The sequence below is a fragment of the Medicago truncatula genome, chromosome 4, assembly GCF_003473485.1.
Source record: "Medicago truncatula cultivar Jemalong A17 chromosome 4, MtrunA17r5.0-ANR, whole genome shotgun sequence".
In the NCBI taxonomy this organism is placed as follows: Eukaryota; Viridiplantae; Streptophyta; class Magnoliopsida; order Fabales; family Fabaceae; genus Medicago; species Medicago truncatula.
Genome location: NC_053045.1, coordinates 33,367,499 through 33,386,980, shown reverse-complemented (window position 1 = coordinate 33,386,980; position 19,482 = coordinate 33,367,499). Strand labels below are relative to the sequence as shown.

Genomic DNA, 19,482 nt, shown 5'->3' with positions numbered 1-19,482 from the left:
ATCTATACCGATTCAACATGTTTTGGTCAACATAATTTAAAAAACAGAATAGTTTATTCTTCGGTATCTCATATGGGTTTCATAATTTAAAAGCATTGTATATCAACAGTCAAGTCATTGATTTGTCCAAGGGCACAAACATTGTATATCATGTGTAATTCTTCCAAATGCTTCTTATCTTTCAAAGATGCTTCTTTAGTATTGTTCACGTATGTAAACACAAATTAATTACAACAGGTGAGCTGCTCAGTGAAACATCCTAGGTGGAGTCTCAAGAGCACTCTCAAGAAGTAAATGAATAATACACTGTTTTTACTATCTGGAATTTGTCCCCTCAAACATTAAGTGTCCCCCTTTTATAGTCATCAAAGTGTTGGTTTAATGGGCCTTTCTCTGATCATTCAAGGCCCATTAAGTTGTGATCCAGAGCCTCCTATTGGTTGTTCGTTTTGAGTACGGCCGCGCCTGGACTAGGATACAACTCATTCGTACCGGGCGCATGGAGTTGCGACGCGTTCATCGTCCGTACACGACACATGGTACTAAGTGAAGGTGAGACGAGCTGGCTGATCTGACTTGAACAATTAAACTAGTGCTAACTGAAGACGTGCTGAGCTGGCTGACTTGACTTGAACAATCAAACCAATGTTAAGTGAAGGTGAGATGAGCTGGCTGGCATGACTTGAACAATTTAAACCAGTGCTGACTAAAGACGTGCTGAGCTGGCTGACTTGACTTGAACAATCAAACCAGTGTTGACTGAGGACGTGATGAGCTGGTTGGCTCGACTGAAGATGTGTTGAGCTGGTTGGCTTGACTTGAACAGTCAAATGGAATGGTCTATCCATGCCAGTCCACAGTCCACCAAGCGTCAAGCCTGTTAAGGCGTAGACGTTTGTTCTTTACCCGGTCGACCCATACCGGTCCACAATCCACCAAGCGCCAAGCCTGTTAAAGTGTAGACGTTTGCTCTAAGCGCCTTGGGCCTTAGAGTTTTTTTGGAGGGCGCTAAGGCCTCTATGAGGGTTTAAATGTCCTTTGGGAGGACTTCTAAGTCCTTATGAATATATTGACGGTCCACATCTTTTGATTGAAATGAACACCAAATGTGACGTGTCCTTTCAGGAATACCTTGCACCCAGTCACCCTTTATTCTCAAATAAAATTCTCCCGACACTGATTTTGCTAAATCATTGACAAGATCATGCTTAACAAAAGTACTTAAAATCAACTGGTTCTAATCGTTGGAAAAATGAAATCGACTCTATTATCATCGAATAACTCTCTACCCAACTCTTCTTCACTTTTGTTTGTTCTACAACACTTCAGCAAGCCTTATGCTATCCAAAGCTTGATTAATTCACCCTTGCAAAAAGCATAACCTTTAGGAAATATGGAACAGTAACTAAAACAACGCTTCAGATTGGAAGGGAGATTATGGTAACTCAATCTTAATGCTGGTAAACACCACATATTCGTTTCCAATATCTTAACCCATTCATGTTGAGAGAATTTTCTTCGCAAGAGATTCCCCGTTGTTTTTACAGCTAAAGGCAACGCTCCACACTTTTCTACTATTATTTTCTTGCCAATTGATGCAAGATTTGGATATTCACTTGCATTCCTTCCGTGAAAAGCATGCCTCTCAAACACACTCCAACAATCACTCTCCTTTAGTTTCTCTAAATTTTGTAAGGTTTTTATATAGCATTATCCAATTAAAAATGTATGCTTTCCTTTTGGTTACCATATGCGGTGGCAACAATCCCTTGTTTGTTTGGGGATTGGCTGACCTTTGTTTTCTCTATTTTCATTTTTAAGGATTGGATGTTGTAATTTTGTTCTGCTTCTTAAAGCACTCCTTGTGCTAGGGAGTAGAACTATCTATTTATTGTTTTTGACAAATAAAAAGAGAGAAAAAGAAGATTGTCACAAAAATTATCAGTTGTACAAATATCATTACTCAATTGTAGTTACAAGATCTAGTTTTGATGTGTTTAACATTTCAAATCAAGAAGTGAATGGTTTCTCAATAATATATATAGTTCAATTGAGAGACCATTCACTCAAGGCTTTAATAGAGATCCAACTTCTTAACTTAAATCAAAGGTTCCGAGTTATTTGTCCAATATATAGTTGAATTTAAGAATTAAGGAGTTAAAGGTCCCGAGTTCGATTCCTAACAAAGAACAAAATACTAACATAATAATTAACAAATCAATATTTGTCATTAAAACAAAACAGAGATTTGCATCTTCATGTCGGAACGAAGATGTTTATTTCAGTAGTTTAAGAAAATTATAAATAAATAAATTTTTAAAGTGAGAGCATCTAAAAACACATTTGTAGAACAAAATTGTACATCAATAAGGAAAATCCAAAAATATTTGTGACTTTTGTTAACTGGCAACTCAACAACTAATTGCACGTGCTCATGTTCATGTTATGATGAATAAACTTCAATAGTGCCATGCGTACGTTCTTCACAAGTTCCTTTATGCTCAGGTTGTACCCTTCACCCAACTATAAAATAATATATGATTAATATCAGATACAATGGTAAATTTCATGGAGAAAAAAAGACCAAAATCAAAAGAAAACAAAATGAATATATCAATCAATTCTTGTAGAAAACAACTTACAACAAACTACTTATTATAAGATAATAACAATAATAACAATTAAAAAATATTTGTCAATATAATAACAGTTATAGTGATGGTACCAAGAGTACTTAAAAGGGGTAATAAATGTTTAATGTCAATTTAAAGGATAGGTAGCTACCTGAGCAATGATGGTAATGTCGAGTATAGAATCTCCAAAGGGTATGACACTGCTATTGACAACAAATAGTTGATATTTTTGAATTTCAACCATAATTTTAACGAGAAGCCCCCTGTGCTCCTGACATTGAATTCGAATCAACATTTGTTTTCCTAACACTCTTGCTTCCACTTGAAATGTTGAACCAATAACACATTCAACACTATCATCACATGATGAAGAATCTTCATTGCTGCATAGGCATGGTTTGGTTGATGAACTTTCTTTTGTTTTTTTGTTTTGTTCTTCCACAACTTCCAAACGATTTTTAAGCTCTTTCATGTATTTGATAGTGTCAAATAGTATAGATAGCTTATCCATCTAGAAGATTTTTACATAATCGATTAGCTTAAGACAAAATAGTGTAACCAAGATTTATCTTGATCTTTGAATATGATAAGTTTAAGACAAAATAGTGTAACCAAGATTTATCTTGATCTTTGAATATAAGAGAAAAATGTAAAAAAATTAAGAAAAAGAATAGAAAAAAGAAAGAGAAAAATAATAGAGTTAAGAAATGTTTTTTTATATTAAAAAATAATAATAATGCTAAAAGATAGATCTGTCCTTAAATAAAATTGATTTTTTTTTTGTTGGTACAAATTGATTTGTTTTATTTAAGGCAAAGAAAACAATGTAACAAATATGTATTTAATTCTCCTATATTTAGTACTCCCTCAACTCATAAGTACATGTCACAGTTTCCTTAAAATAAAAAAGTACATGTCACAGTTTGATCGTGTGCAATATTCATATAACCTACTTTGGTAATATATTTTAATTAATATATAAAGGGAAATATTAAAATATAAGATGTTCGATTTGTCTCCTTGAATATTTTTAAAATATATATTTTTTATAAGTTTTTTAATAAATAATTAAAGATGTTGTTCTGGACCGGCCAAAAGGATCTTTGGCCCATTTACTTAGGCCCAATACACTCCAAAGCCTAAACACCACGTTTGACAAAATTACTCGCGACACACCTCTTTCACGCGAGGGGGGTGCACGGAACGAAAGAGACTGGTTCAAACGAACCCCAAAGTCTCTTTCCACGTTCCCGCAATAAACTCACAGGCGGTTACACTTCCCACAATTTCGTAACCGTCAGAGTAAGGTGTGCCATTACAACGGCTCTGCAGCCCTCCACCTCTATAAATAGGGGACTAAATGCAGTCCCCAAGGTAGAATCTTTCTTTCTCTCAAACCCTCACTCTCTGATCTCTACTGACTTGAGCGTCGGAGTGTCTGTAGGTACACACCCCTCATCCGCTCCAAGAAGCATTATGACGTATCCAACCACCGTCACCACCACCACATTCACGACACTGGCAGTCACCTTCTGATCAGGTACGATCAGATGTTAATGGTCAAAATCGTGCATTGACATATATGAATTGGTCATTTATCAACTTAGTAGTTGATAATTGATGATTTTAAGAGTTGGCTAATAGAATAAGTGAAAAATAAGTATTGTACCTTTTTAAGGTTAGGAACAAGAGCTGCAAGAGCAATGAAGGTCTGGGTGAGTTTTTCTCTTCGATTTCTCTCAGCCATGATGTGATCCCTACCATGAGCACGAGGCCTTTTGCCTTTTGAGGTTTCTGTTGAGTGATTCATATTTTCCAATTCGGTTGGAGACACTGATATTGTTTCATTCTCTTTTGAGTTACTAGGGGGTGAATTTGGAATTTGAAACTGAAAAGATGGAGAAATATTTGGTGAAAGAGATTCACTGATTTTGTCACTATCATCAATTGTTTCATGAATGAATGACTTGCTGAGATCATTTGTTGAAGTGGACCCCAAAGACAAACATTGTTGTTTGTTTTGTTCTTGAAATACATTAGATATGTCTTGTGAAAGAAACCCTCCCACATCAGCATCAAGGAAATTCAGGTTGCATTCCTCAGCAAATATATTGTATTCGTCCATTTCCTGCACACAAAAAAAAAAAAAACAAATTTCAAGTGTTAATTTTTTAATAACTATATATTTGAGACCTATGTTTATTCTTATTTAAGGTTAGGCTTATTTCCCTTGTGACGGATATTCTAAAGTGGAAGATAAAGATCTCAAACTCACAATTATAAGCTTCACTTAGCTTACATACATTTAACTTAATTAATGACAAAATAATTAATTAATAATCGACCATATGTTGATTTTCTTACCAAATCAGATAACCAGCTGCTGATTGATGATGATACTTTCATTGCTGAGTTGTTGATTTCCTCCATTCTCTCAAGGGTAATACTTCTGTACTCAACTTGAAACTGGAAGGATTCAATGCTATTATTATTTGTGCTGAACTTTTGATTTTATAGGACTATATTATAAGCACGTGTTATATTCCCTTGTTTATGTATATTCCCTTTCAGTTTAGTACAGTCTAGTACGTAGATAAATATTCTATTTTAATGTTTGGATCAATAACTTGATTTATATTATAGATTGTATACATTTGTTAAAAAATTATCGTTTGCTTATATACGAGACATGAAAAGGTACACTATTGTATACTTTTTGGCAACATGCTATATCATTTTTTTTTTTGGAGTACAACTATATAATTTTTTTAATACAAAAATATACTACTATATCATTAAAAAAGGAAGATTGATACCCATATACCCACCCCATAAACACTCTCTTATATCCAACCCATAAAATAAAATATTATATTATTTATATGTCAAATATCTTTTATGGTCATTTAAGTTTGATGTCTATAACAAATTAATTTTTTTTTGTAACTATAATAAAATGATCATTTAGGTCATAAAATATTTGAATTGTTATCATCTATTCATCAATCTTAGTTAACAACTGTGTATCTAGACGTTTAATGTTAAGTTTGTAGGTTCAAATTCACAACTCTTAAACCTAGAATTCACGTGTATTATCTTAGTTTGTAATTAAAACAAATGATTATTGATTTTATAATTTATAATGTTAATGAAATTTTTATTTGTGATATTAGATTTAAATTCGAAAACAAGAAAAAGAAAATATGTTTAAACAATCATAATTGATATCATAAACAATCTTTGTACTTGTCACGTCAATGTTAAATGGTCATCTAAACACTTTAATGCAGTGGCGGAGCTAGGAATTATATAGAGCATGGGCAAATTTTTTATCACAAAACGTTACTTCCTTCCTGCGAATAATTTCACATTTCCTGCGGATACATCTTTCCTGCGAATCCTAAAATCATAAGGTATTACCTCACCTGGGAACCTAAATCCTTGGCAAAATCTGCAGGAAATGTGTTTCCTGCGGAATTTACACAAAATTCCGCAGGTAAATCCGCAGAAAACGCTAAAAGTTCTAGTAATGACTGGACTTACTACAAAGAAAGTTGGAGCTGAGCCTGGGCTAGTGCTCAGGCTAGCTGGGGGGTGGCTCCGCCCCTGCTTTAATGGACGAATCACATAAGTGAGTTACATAATGGACGGAATACAACAAATATTACAGGTCACAAGTGTTTAAACTAACCAAAGCTCTATATGAACTTAGATAAGATCCAAGAGCCTTGTATGAAAGATTAAGCACCTTTTAATAAAAAAAATGGATTTTCAAAGAAAAAATTGACACAACACACTTTCGAAAATTTGATAAAGAAGATCTTATAAATGTTCAAGTATATGTTGATCATGTTATTTTTGGAGCAGCTAATAAAAAATGTGAGGAATTTTCATACCTCATGCAAAGAAAATTTGAGAAGAGTATGATGGAAGAATTTAAATTTTTTTCGGGCATGCAAATCAAGCAGCATGAAGGTAGCATCTTTATCTCTCAAGAAAAATACATCAAGGATCTTCTAACAAAAATATAAGTTGAATGAAGCTAAGATCATGTCTACCCTTATGCATCCATCGTTAAGTCTAGGATGAAAATGGAAAATGCTTTCCTGAAAGAAAAAAAAGAAAAGAAAGGCATGATAGGATGGCATGATAGGATCTCTACTATACTTAATTGATAGCAGACTTGACATTGTATTTGCATTAGGTCTATGTGCAAAATTTCAAACTACTCCAAAGGAATCACACTGCATTGTAGTAAAAGAATTTTTAGATATCTAGTTGGTACCATTAATGAGCTGGTCTATGATAGAAGAAGGGGTCACGCTTTGATCTCGTTGCACATTGTGATGTTAACTATGCTCGAGATAAATAGAAAGAAAAAAGACTAAGTGATGCATGTCGATAGTACTTTTTCTCTTAAACATCCTCTTAATTGTTGTTATTAGCACTTAATTTGTTTTAATTTCTATTAAATCCTCTCTCTCATGCACGTTTTTTCCAAGGCAGATTAAGAAAATAATATGTTTGTTTTTTTGAATGGAATGTTTGATTATAAAATAACGATGATAAATATGTTTCTTAATTAGGTGATAGAGAGTATTTGGTGTATGTTAATTAATTTGGTGATAGTTTTAAGCCTTTGGATTAAATAAAATGAATGGATAATATTTAGTGTCAAACTAATTTTGACACCATGATGTCATTTGATCCTAACCCTATATATATATACTTACATTAAATCTCAATCATTATAATTATGTGATTTAACAACTGATAAGCTAGCTGATAGCTGATGACTAATGACTTATAGCTGATGACTTATAGCTTATAAGCTAATTGAGGTGTTTGGTAAAATGAGCTGTTCAACTAGCTGATAAATGTAAAATGACATAAAAGGGTGTTATTAATTCATAATATAATTTATATAAATTGATATGTAACCCTAAAATAAAAATTGATATTAAAGTATTAAGGAATTCTTAGTTTAACTTTTTTTTTTATTTTTAAATTTATAAATTTAGAAAAAACTTAGCTACAATGCCTATCTAATATATCTTCTATATTATAAATCAAATTTTATTCACTAAAATTTTATTTAATATTTATTTTTATTTGAGTGTTTATACTTTACCCAACAATTAAACAACAATGGAATGTTATCACAATTCTTAAAAAAAATATTGACAGTTATCCTAATGTATTATTAATAACACAAAAAAAAAGTATTATTAACATCCCCGTGAGCTTAGCTTAGTTGGTAGGGATATTGCATATTATATGCAGGGGCTGGGGTTCGAACCCCAGACACTCCACTTCTCCACAATTTAATTGTGTGAGTTCTAGCTACTAGGCTACTTGACCAAAAAAAAAAAAAGTATTATTAACAATAATTGATAGATATAATGAATAATATCTTCTTGATTTTTTTTTACGGGACCTTCATGAAATTTATTTTACTGAATTATTAAATGCATTATCAATCAAGGAATATATAAATAGACACAACACTTTTTTTTTTCACAAAAGACTAGAAACAATTTTATACGGTTCAAAACTAGGAAAACAATTTTATACGGTTAAAAAATAAATTATACAGTTCAAAACAAGGAAAAAAAAACAAGTGAGGCATATTATCATTTAGAAAAAAAAACACACAGCAGGGAGGTATATATATGTCACTGAAATGTGCTAAGGGTAAAGATATTCGTCAAAACAAAATATATAAAGGTAACTAACATTAAATAAATTATAAAGGGGTATAAATGGATTTTAGATAAATTAATAAGGGTAAAATTGGAATTAAAAGTAAGATGCTATAAGCTATAAGCTCAAACGCTACTTGAAGTAGCTTCTGAAAAATAGCTTATAAGCTCCTGAAATAAGCTATAAGCTCGTTGTAAAAAAGCGTTACCAAACAGAGCTTTTTTTGTCAGACGAACTTATAAGCTATCAGCTATAAACTATAAGCTCCTTTTTGTGTGTTACCAAACAGACCCATATCAATAATAAGTGTAAAAAAAGCACATTATATTAAGATGTTAGTTGGAGATTATATCTCTATGTGAGATTCTCTTATCAGAAAAATAATTCTCTGTGTGAGATACTCATTGATTTGTTATTAATTATTCTCTCTCTCTTTAAAATAAGATTGATATTAAGCTCATTTGATAAGGGATAATGCACAATAAGTGTAGGGGTTGAGGTTCGAACCCCAGACACCCCAGTTATTCATCTTTAAGGTGAATTTCTCTAACCACTAGACTACTTGATAAAAAAATAAAATAAGATTGACACTTTGTTTGTTTGACTTTCACTTGAGATATTGATTGATTTCTTATGAATTATTTTCTCTCTTTCTCTTGATAACAAGTGTTTAGGGGCACCTGCTTAGAAGTCTTTGTTAAGAAGTTAAAAGAAGGTATTATATTTTTTAAAATTGTGTATTTAATACATCGAAACTTCACGTTTAATATAAATTTTATTTTGGCTTGTTAAAGAAAAACAATTGAAATTTCAAAAAGGAACTTTTTTCTACATAAAATTTATAAATCGGTTATTCTTTTAAATCCTTAACAAATGTCATAAGGACGGTTTTTTCTACGTTACCCTTCGATGAATTGGGGGTAATTTACCCCTTTCCGTGAAAAATTATATTTTCTTCATTTTTTTACAATCAGTTATCACTTTCATTTTAAAAACATCAAACTTATTTATCTCCTTCATTTAAGGTGTGATTTATACCTCTTACGTTCCAAAATCGAATCGTATTTGTCATGAGCGGTAAATTACCCGTAATTCATCAAGGAAAAATGTAGGCTCATTGATATGGTTTTCTTAGCATCAGTTACCATTTTCATCTCAAGAACATCAAATTTCTTAATATCCTTCCGTCAATATGTGATATGCATTTATTTCATTTCAAAATTGAATTATATTTATTACTAGAGTCTAGAGGTAAATTACCTCTTATTCATCAAGGAGTAACGTAGACCTCACCTGTAAAAATCTTGTTAACATAACTTGAAAGTATAAACTATACTTTTTTGTGTTGTTTGTTTGACCTGCAGAATAAAATAGTTGGCAATGAGACCAATTCTCTCTTCATGTTTGATGTCACCCATGTTGTTTTGTGTTACAATTTCATATTATGCTATTTACTATTTTTGTTTGTCTTAAATTATTTATTTCTTTACAATATTAATACAACATTTATTATTTTTTTCATTAAAATGTTCTTATTTATTGCATTTCAAGCATCTAAATACCCTACTAACTATAATTAATAAAAAAAATTTAGTAAATTAAATATATTTTATCGTTAAAATCACCACATCTAATATTTTCTTAAATAACCTTATAAAACTAAAAAAATATACTGCTTTCTCCGATCACATTTATATAACAAAACAACATTTTAGTTACATTGAATATCTAATGTATTTAGTCAATATTATAGACCAAATATATTAGATATTCAATAAATCTAAAATTTGTTTTTTTATTATAAATGTGGGAGTACTTAATTTAAAATTGTGAGAGTAGATTCATTCACGTGAGGATGTTCACAAGGACATTCTAACTTTTCGAAATTTGCCACGGAATAATAATCATTCTGTTTCAATACATCTTGCATGTGAAATTATAAAGACTCACATGCTTCATTGAGTCGCATGTGCTATCACTTTTTGCTTTTTACAGTACTTTTCTTACATTTGTTGTCACTTTTTGCTTTTGAAATAATGAGGGACTATCTCTAACCTTTTACTCTCCGTCTCTAAATAATATTCGTTTAAGGTTGATGTACAGTTATTAAAGAAATAATTAATTGTGTTAATTTTGATGGTAAAATTAGTATCATTTACTAAAACACTAGTATTAATTATAGTTAGTGAAGTAGTTAAGTTGGATGAAGTTCAATAAATAAAGATATTATAATGAAAAAAATAATAAATGTTGCATTGATATTCTAAAGTGACAATTATTTTGAGAAAAAGAAAAATGGGTAAAAAAAACAATTATTGTGAGACGGAGGGTACAATTGATATTCTAAAGTAACTCATTCATCATTGCATAGTAGTTGGTACGGTCAATTTTTCAAGCACGTGATTTTATATTTTTAAAATGGTTTTGCTAACCGGTGCTTAAATGCATTTATAAAATACCCAAAATGGAAATTATATAATATTTAAGATACCTTTTAAAAATGTTTACAAGTGTTCATTTATTAACAAATGTCTTATGAGCATCTACAATTGTGAGGTTTTCCCCATTTAAAACCTAGTACCTAATAGATACTCCTATTGTGGGAAAAAATTGGGGGTCTTCTAAGCATAGTTTTAAAACTCGGCTCGGTCATCGACTCGGCAGGGGTACTGGGTCAATGGGTCAATGGTCGAACCACTGAGTCATTGGTCGAACCGCATGACTGAACCGGATCAACTCGGATGGCTCGGTTAGATAACTCGGTCTTGAGATTAAATTTATATAGATATTTAACCAGATTAAATCGGTGATGACTCGTTCATTTAAAAACTAAAAAAACTGACATGTAATATTTTTTTGACAAAAAACTGACATGTAATATGTATATTAATATTCTTACAGCTATATTTTAATGACAGAAAATAGATTTTGTTTTGCATATATATTAATATTAATATAATATGTAGATTTTCTAAAAAAAATAATATAATGTGTATATTATTATTATTATTATTGTGTAAATATTATATTTAACAATAATTTTCTCTTTTTAAAAGAAAAAAAATATGTGTTCTTTCCTCTTATAAAATTAAAATGTAATATATTTACATACATAATATATTTCAATTTATAACTAAGATTTGAAGTTGTTGTAGTGGTTAAGCTTTCAACTACTCATTTTAATGTCCACGGTTTGATTCCTATTGTCCCTAATTTTTTTCATATTTCAGATTTTTTCTACAAAAGTCCAAGTTGTTGAAGCATTTATCTGTATTAAACCATACATTAATTAGTCTTAATTCGTGTGCTTAATGACTAATTATGACAGAAATTGAAAAAAAAATTACTAAACCGGATTGACTCAGAAAACCGGCCGAGTCACCGGTTTTTACCGAGCCAAGCCGGTTTTAACCGGTTCAATTGCATGACCGTTCTGATAAACAGCTCGAACCGGATACACCACCGGTTCACGGTCCAACCGGTCGGTCCGAGCCGGGTTTCAAAACTATGTTTTTAAGACATGGAGTCTAACTTAAGACCCCATCTTTAAGTGGTCCCCACACACTTTTTTATTAAAATAATATGTTAGTGGTGTAATTAAATGATTAAGAGTTAGTGGTGAGACCCATTTAGACTTTTTGTTAGAAGATCTTCATTGGAGTGACCGAGTACCTATTATGTATTATTATTATAAAATAATAAAAATGTGATGTGTAAAGCGGGACCCACTTAAAACCTTCAATTTGAGGGTCTCCATTGTGGAGGCTCTAAGGGCATTGTTTAAGGAATCCATAAAAAGAAATTATGTCTTGAAAATATAAGTCAAATATTTGTTGAAGTTATAACCGTACAATTTCCAATGCAAAAGTTGCTAGTTTTAGATGCTTGAACCATGCCCTTAAGGCACTTGCTAATATTTTCCTAAATTATAAAAGGTTATGCTAACTTGTGCTCTTAGGGCACATGTTAAAAATTGTAATTATTAAGCTAACATGTACTTCCTCCGTTTCAATATGAGTGTCGTTTTAGGTGTTTACACACATATTAAGAAATGCAATGATTAAAAGAAAGAGAATGATTATTTTATCAAATTATCTTTATTAACTATTGGTTAAGTTTAAAAGTAATACTTTGGAAGTAGTGTACAAAGTATTAATTATAGGGTACAATAGAAAAGAAAAAGTTATTATTGCATTGGAAATTGAAAGTGACATTCATTTTAAAACAATTTTTTTTTGCTAAAGCGACACTCATTTTAAAAAGGATGGACTATTTGTAAATGATTTTTTTTTAGAACATTATAAAAGTGAGATCAAAATCTGATATATATATATATATATATATATATATATATATATATATATATATATATTTTTGTTACAATCAAAATCTGATATATAAATACATGTTATCATTACTTCTATTTTTGAAATTTAGTATTAAAAAAATTTATTTTAATTCATCTCGTCATAAAAAAGCTAATTTTTTTGGAAACTAATCTTCTAATTAAGCAGCTATGCCATAATAACCATGATTCTACACTCTTGGTTATGAGGCACTCTTTGTTTGTATAATGCTCTATTACACAACCAAGGGGGTTGAAATAAATTTTCCACCATTTGACTAATAATCAACAAATTGTGTCTAAGACACTTAACAGGTAATACATCTTCAATATTTGTTGTGGTGGGATTTTCTAAAACACCAAGATCCAGAATTTTTACGTCTATTGTTGTCACCATAAGTAACATGTTCAACTCAATAAACTTGGACTTGTCACTCGTCATATACCTAGAACAACCATTATCCAAGTATCATTTCATTTCTAAAATTCTTAGGTATTCCACGAAAAAATATTAACAATTGGAGGTTTTAGGTCGGAATCGGTTAGTAGCAGGGTTGTTTTTCTTAGATGTTCAAACAACTCTACCTTGAGGAATCTAATTTTAACTCCAATGATTTCTTTTTGAGATTTTTCATATGAACCTTGAAGGGTTTGCAATTCTTCTTCAAGTTCTAAAACCTTTACGTATAAAGAAAGTATCACCCTTCTTTGAGAAGCAATTTTCTTAATTCCTTGTCTGGCTTCATTATGATTTTCATAAAAAATAAAATCTTTGAAGATCTTTATAAGAAGGTAAGTTATAAAATGGTATATACTTCCTCATAGTGACGTGACATTAGAAAAAACTTCAACATCACTTGAGGAAGATACTTTGTCATCATCCTCCCATGCAATATAATCTCTCCTTACTTTGCCTACAAACATTTGATTAGCTTAAGAAGATGTTCATATCTGATGATCTGATATATGTATCAAAATGAATTTCGATACAAGAAAAGATTGGATTATTGCGTTTTCTTATGAACTAGCAAATAAAGGAGTTAGGGATAGAGAAGATGACACAAAGAAGTTATCATGGTTCATCTTAATTGATCTAGTTCAGTCTCCATAAATTTTGCAATTTTTCAATATGGTGCTTGAGATACCCTCTCAGATTGTGAACACTTTGTCTTCTTTTCTGGTCTAGCTGACCTTACAAGTTCTAGATAACCTCTTCATGCTTTAGCTACCACATAATCCACCTTCATATCCTAAAGAGAATTAGTGAAACTTTACAATTGATTACAAAATTTGTTTTTTGATCTTGATCTTAAGAATGATCATTTTGATCTCATAATAATCTTTATCTCTAAGTTCAATCTGATCACACTAAGGTGAATCTAAACTATTCAAATACACTATAAAAGATGCACCAATTATATATTGGATGCTTGAGTCTATTTGTGATTGGTATCCAATGTATGAGAATTGAATCTCAAGTTGAAAGATGTATATGATCTCTTTCAAGCAATCTGTAATTTTCAGCTTCTGATCTTTTTTAGATCAAGTGATTCTGAAATATATCATAAAATATTTTTTTGAGAATTTGTGTTGTTTAGAGGCGTGTTCTCATTTGAATGATGCTACCCTTTATAGCTATTATTTTGTCCTTTTGTGCTTTTCTCTGTTGACCAAGAAAATCTTGAAACTATAGTCGTTGTGCTTTGGTTATCAGCTTATGATTTTTGCTTCTGATCTTCTTGTACACCTTTGGTTATGTTTCAATCATCTTTCCTTATCTTGCTTTTCTGAATCTCCTATTCTGAAGTCCATTCTGATTTGCTTCTAATCTTTGGAATTTCAATCTCTTATATCCTTTGACTTGCAATTTTGATCGACTGATCTACAACTTCAAGTACAGTTGATCTTCATTACTTTCTTCAAAAGCTTTTATCCTAACTTCTGAGATGAGAATCAGTGTTGAGAACCAATTATGAACTTCCTTGTTTAGCCATTATGAAGTGCTTATGATCTGCTAGCTTTTTTTTATCTTTTGATATGCAATATCAAGTATTTCTAATGTCTAATGTGATGTTTTTCCTTACTGAAGAACTTTGTTCATAAGATTGTCATGGATAAACTTATGATCTCACATTTCCTTAGTCAATATTTTTCTTCAATTTTCTCGTGCCCATGAGATGCTTTTGATCTCATTCTCAAGAGCTTATGATCTTTTTGAAGTCCTTTCTAAGCACTTTGTGTTGTTAAGTCAGATGTTTCTTTGGATATTTTTGTATTTGTAATGTCATGTTATGATGAACACATAAAGAAACTTGTTATCTTTGTTTCAATGAAGTTTGCTATCATTAAAACACCCACTCAAAAAGGATTTTGGTATTTTGCTCAAGAGTTTTTCCTTTTTGTGGTTGCGGTTTGGACAATCATTCCTAACACAACAAATGATGATTCCTCAATAGTCATTATTTTTAGAGTATTTTAAGTAAATTTTTAACATATTTTTATTTATGTAGCATTTGATTAAATTTCATTTTAAAGGAAAAATTTGAGAAGTGAGAAGTGTAATCTTCAACTTGGATTAGAAGTGCCACGCTTAAACGAAACATCACATATTCAAGATAGGAGAGCTTCGAGAGGCACCATAACAACACGAGTAGGAAAGAAATTGAGGAGCAATGTCGAGTAGATAAGATCTATATAAGACATTAGGTTTTTTTTTTTTGAGTAATAGACATTAGGGTATTGTGTTATATAAATTAGGTCTTAAGCCAAGACATTGGTCTTGATCTATTTTGTTAAATTGTCGTGACATAGAAACTCATTTGTTATTGCTAGCAAAAATAGCGCTAAAGAGGGGATTCAAACAACCCTAATCGCGTTTAATCATCCTATATTTCAGTTAATTTACTTTAAATATGTGAAGCAAACCATTATACCAAACCCCTTTTTTCTATCACCTAAGTAGAAGCTAATTGGCGAGTTATTAAAGTAATCTCAATCCCTTGGGAGACAACCTTTCATATCACTATTATTACTTCAACAATTTGGTACACTTGCCAAGTTCGTGATCAAATTTTTGTCATTCTTGTCGGTGAAGAAAAGAAGGAGGAGGAGGAGGAGGAGAAGAAGAAGAAGAAGAACTAAATAAGATAAAGACTGGCACAACTTGGCAACAAAAATGAGATGCAACTTAATTAAAAATATGAGAATAAAACACATTGGTAAGATAAAGTTGAGAGTTAAAAGAGAAATTGCCAGCATGATTAACAAGTATAGAAGTACCATTAGGTAAATTGACATGAACAGGCTTAATTTGAGAAAATGAAGTAAAACAAGCTAAGTGTCCACAAATGTGCTCATTATCACTATAATCTAATAACCAATCTAAATAAGAAGGATGAGGATTCAGGTTACCTACAAAAGTAGAAGCAACAGTGTAACTAGATGAAATTTGAGGTGACACACTAATATGGTTGGTAGTAGGGCCATGAGTAGGTGCAGGACCTGATGAAAACAAATTTGATTGTTGCAACAAGGAAACAAGCTGATCCATCTTTTCTTAAGACAAAGAAGAGTTGCTTTTCACTAAATGCAGCATTAACATGTAAATTCTTCTTATTCACATTAAGATATCAATGTTTTTTATAACAAAAATCAATGGTGTGATTGTGCCTATTGCAAAAGGTACAAAACCTTGATGAAGGTTTAGTGAATGAACCTTTACCATGCCCTTGTGGTTTCTTCGCATCATATGCATTAACAAGTACATTATCCTCGACAAGGGAAGGAATTGAAGGTAAAGAAGCATTGCTACTTTCTTCTTGCAAAACCAAAAAGAAAACCTTGTTCAAGGTAGGTAGAAGATACATCAATAACACTTGAGTCTTGACAACAGAAAATTGCTCACTGAGGTCAGTCAAAAACTGAATGATTTGGTTAGGTACCCTAACAGCATCACATCTGCATTGATATGGACAAGCATAGTTTGGGAGAGGACGATGGGAATGTAATTCTTCCCATAAAGCTTTCATTTCAATGAAATACTCTAACACATATTTGGTACCTTGTCTAAGATTGTTAAAGGAAGAACGCATATTTGCAATTTCTAAGGCGATCAATCTTAGAGAAGCGCTCTTTCAAATCCTCCCAAACATCAAAGGCGTAATCATGAAATACTATAGTCTGAGCAATTAAATCAGTAACAGAATTGATAATCCAAGAGTGTACCAAATGGTTACAGCGTTCCCAAGCATGACGGTTGAGATCATCTTCATCAGGCACATGTAAGTTTCCATTGATGAAGGGAAGCTTGTTTTTAGCTCCCAAAGCACGCTACATTGATCCGCTCCATGTAAGATAGTTGGAGCCGTTGAACATAGGAGACACAATCACCGAGTTAGGTCCTTCACTAGGATGAACATAGAAAGCAGAATCAGTACTCGGTTGTTTTTGTTGATTCGAATTGCGAACCATGATGCTAGAAATCAGAGGAAGAAGATGAAGATCTTCAAATCAAGAAACGCAAAAAAACTTGCGAAAGGAACAAACAGAAGAATCTCAATGTGGAATTGAGAACGAACGAAGAAGAATCACAAGGAATCTTCAAGAAAACAACGGAAAAACGAAAACTGGAAAAGCTTGAAGAACAAGCATCAATGACAGAAACAATTATGGATCGTAACTAACTCTCTCATGAGAGAGAGAGAGAGAGATACCAGTAGTTAGTTGTATTGCTTGGATAATGTTTCCTTGATGATGTTATGCTCCTGTTTCTGATTTAAATGGGTAGGGTTACTATGGGGGCATAAAATCAACTTCATATTGTATTGCTAGTTTCATTTATCATCACTTGGATCAGGTTTACTAACTAGTAAAGAGATTAGAATGATCCAATAAGCTTACAACATTCAAGTTTCTTTTGGACAAATAGAAATCAAATAAAGCTTATTTTTTGATGAATGCTTAATGAATTTGTTTCTGTTAATGTGATTCACTCTGTTTGTTTATATGAATCAATCAATCTTTATACGTTTTGGTAACAAAAACAAGGGTGGAATTTGATTGATATAAGAAAGAAAGAAACAATGAATTGAATGAATAATTTTGTTGTGGGTTATGCAAGCGTGCAGTTTCTATTTATATAAGAAAGAGTGCAGTTTCTATTTATATAAGACTAACTTAAGCGACAAAATTGTAACGTTAATAACTTATGAGACCAAAATATAACCAACAAATAACTTAAGGGACCAAATCATTAATTAATCATTCTTTTTTCTAGTCAATTTTCATAGTCAGTCAATGCGACGGCTACCTTCAAGTAGGACTCACAAGATTCCCTTCAATTATTTGTGAATAAGTAGTAATTTTGGTCCCGAGTCACGGTAATTTTTGATTGTACATTGTGTTAATCAAAGTCATTTACCTAAAATGCGTTGTGAATATTGTTATATTAATCTCACAATATATTTACTTATTGTTAGATCAGTTCCTATAAGTATTTATTTCCTGTCATACTCGTCTTTATATGAAAATGTTAGTCAAAATAGTCGTTTACATTAAAATGTTTTGTTAATTTGTCATATTAATCCCGCAATATACTTAAGGCTTAATTGCACTTCTGTCTCCTATCTTTTGCCAATTGTGCGATTTTGCACCCACTCTTTTCCCCCCTTTTGGTTCAATGGCCCCTCTTGTGTTTCATTGTTGATGTATTCATTTTTGATGATGTGTCTTTAATAAATGGTGTCAAGGTGTGTAAATTGAATTTTAAAAAAATAAAATAAAAAAATGGAATAATTGGAGAGAAGCCATGTGTCATCACACTACTAGAAAAAGAAAAATTAGGGAGGGAAATCAATGACGGAAAATATAAAATCTGTCAAATTCTTTGATCGCAAAATTTAATAACAGAATTAGAGAGGGATTTCACGATTTCTTTCTCTAAATTTCTCTCATTAATTTTTCGCAATCACCTTTCTCACGCCATTTTTCCTTTCGCAAAAGCATGTCAGGTTCTAGATCCAGTTCTTCATCTGCATCAAATTGGAAGAGGCCTCAATTCAAGTGTAGGTGTGACATTGATTCTCCTCTTTGTACATCATGGACTTTAGAGAACCCAGGTAGAAGGGGTATGAAAACGGGATGAAAACGTTTAGGGTTTCGTTTAAAGAAAACGGGATGAAAAAGTTTAGGGTTTCTTTTAGAGGAGAAAAGCATAAGTTTAGAGAATTAAGGATTCTAATTAGGGGGGTGGTGGGGTGGGGGGAAATGTGTGGGGGTATATGAAGAAGGGGCACGTGACTTTAATTCTGGATTCCAATTACTAAAGACACTAAATTCATAGTTTTTAAATAGAGAGATAAAAATGTATTTTTTTTAAAAACTAAAACGCAATTAGTTGTGGGTTGGAGTTTGACTGTGGGGCTTTTGCATGGTCAGACGTGTTGATTTTTTTTTTTTGGTCCAGTAGCTTAATGGCTGAAGCTCACACATATAAATATGAAGAAGTGGGGTGTCCGAGGTTCGAACTCCGACCCCTGCATAAATTATGCAATGTCCCTACCAGTTGAGTTAAGCTCTCGGGGACGACGTGTTGATTTTTTATTTGAACCTTTAGGAGACATCTCACAAGTTTTAATAAAAAGAATGCAATTGCAATGTAAAATAATTTAGTAAAAACCATCAATATATAATGTCATGCAACAAACTTCAAGATGCTCATTGGATGGATGCCAGTGGAAAAGCTATTTTACATTGTCAATACATCTTCTATGAAAATAAATATCCTTGGAGAAATTATTTGAG

At 31.7% G+C, this 19,482-nt stretch overlaps 1 protein-coding gene across 1 annotated transcript; it reads right to left on the bottom strand.

Annotated features, from left to right (window-relative positions):
• Nucleotides 1-2,293: 2,293 nt before the first annotated feature.
• LOC25492647 (transcription factor bHLH19) lies at nucleotides 2,294-5,126 on the bottom strand. Its single transcript, XM_013600822.3, has 4 exons — nucleotides 4,998-5,126; nucleotides 4,303-4,761; nucleotides 2,785-3,144; nucleotides 2,294-2,523 (listed from the first exon to the last, which is right to left on the bottom strand). Exons 1-4 carry the CDS (start codon nucleotides 5,061-5,063, stop codon nucleotides 2,419-2,421), a joined length of 990 nt encoding a protein of 329 aa, XP_013456276.1. The 5' UTR covers nucleotides 5,064-5,126; the 3' UTR covers nucleotides 2,294-2,418.
• Nucleotides 5,127-19,482: the final 14,356 nt, after the last annotated feature.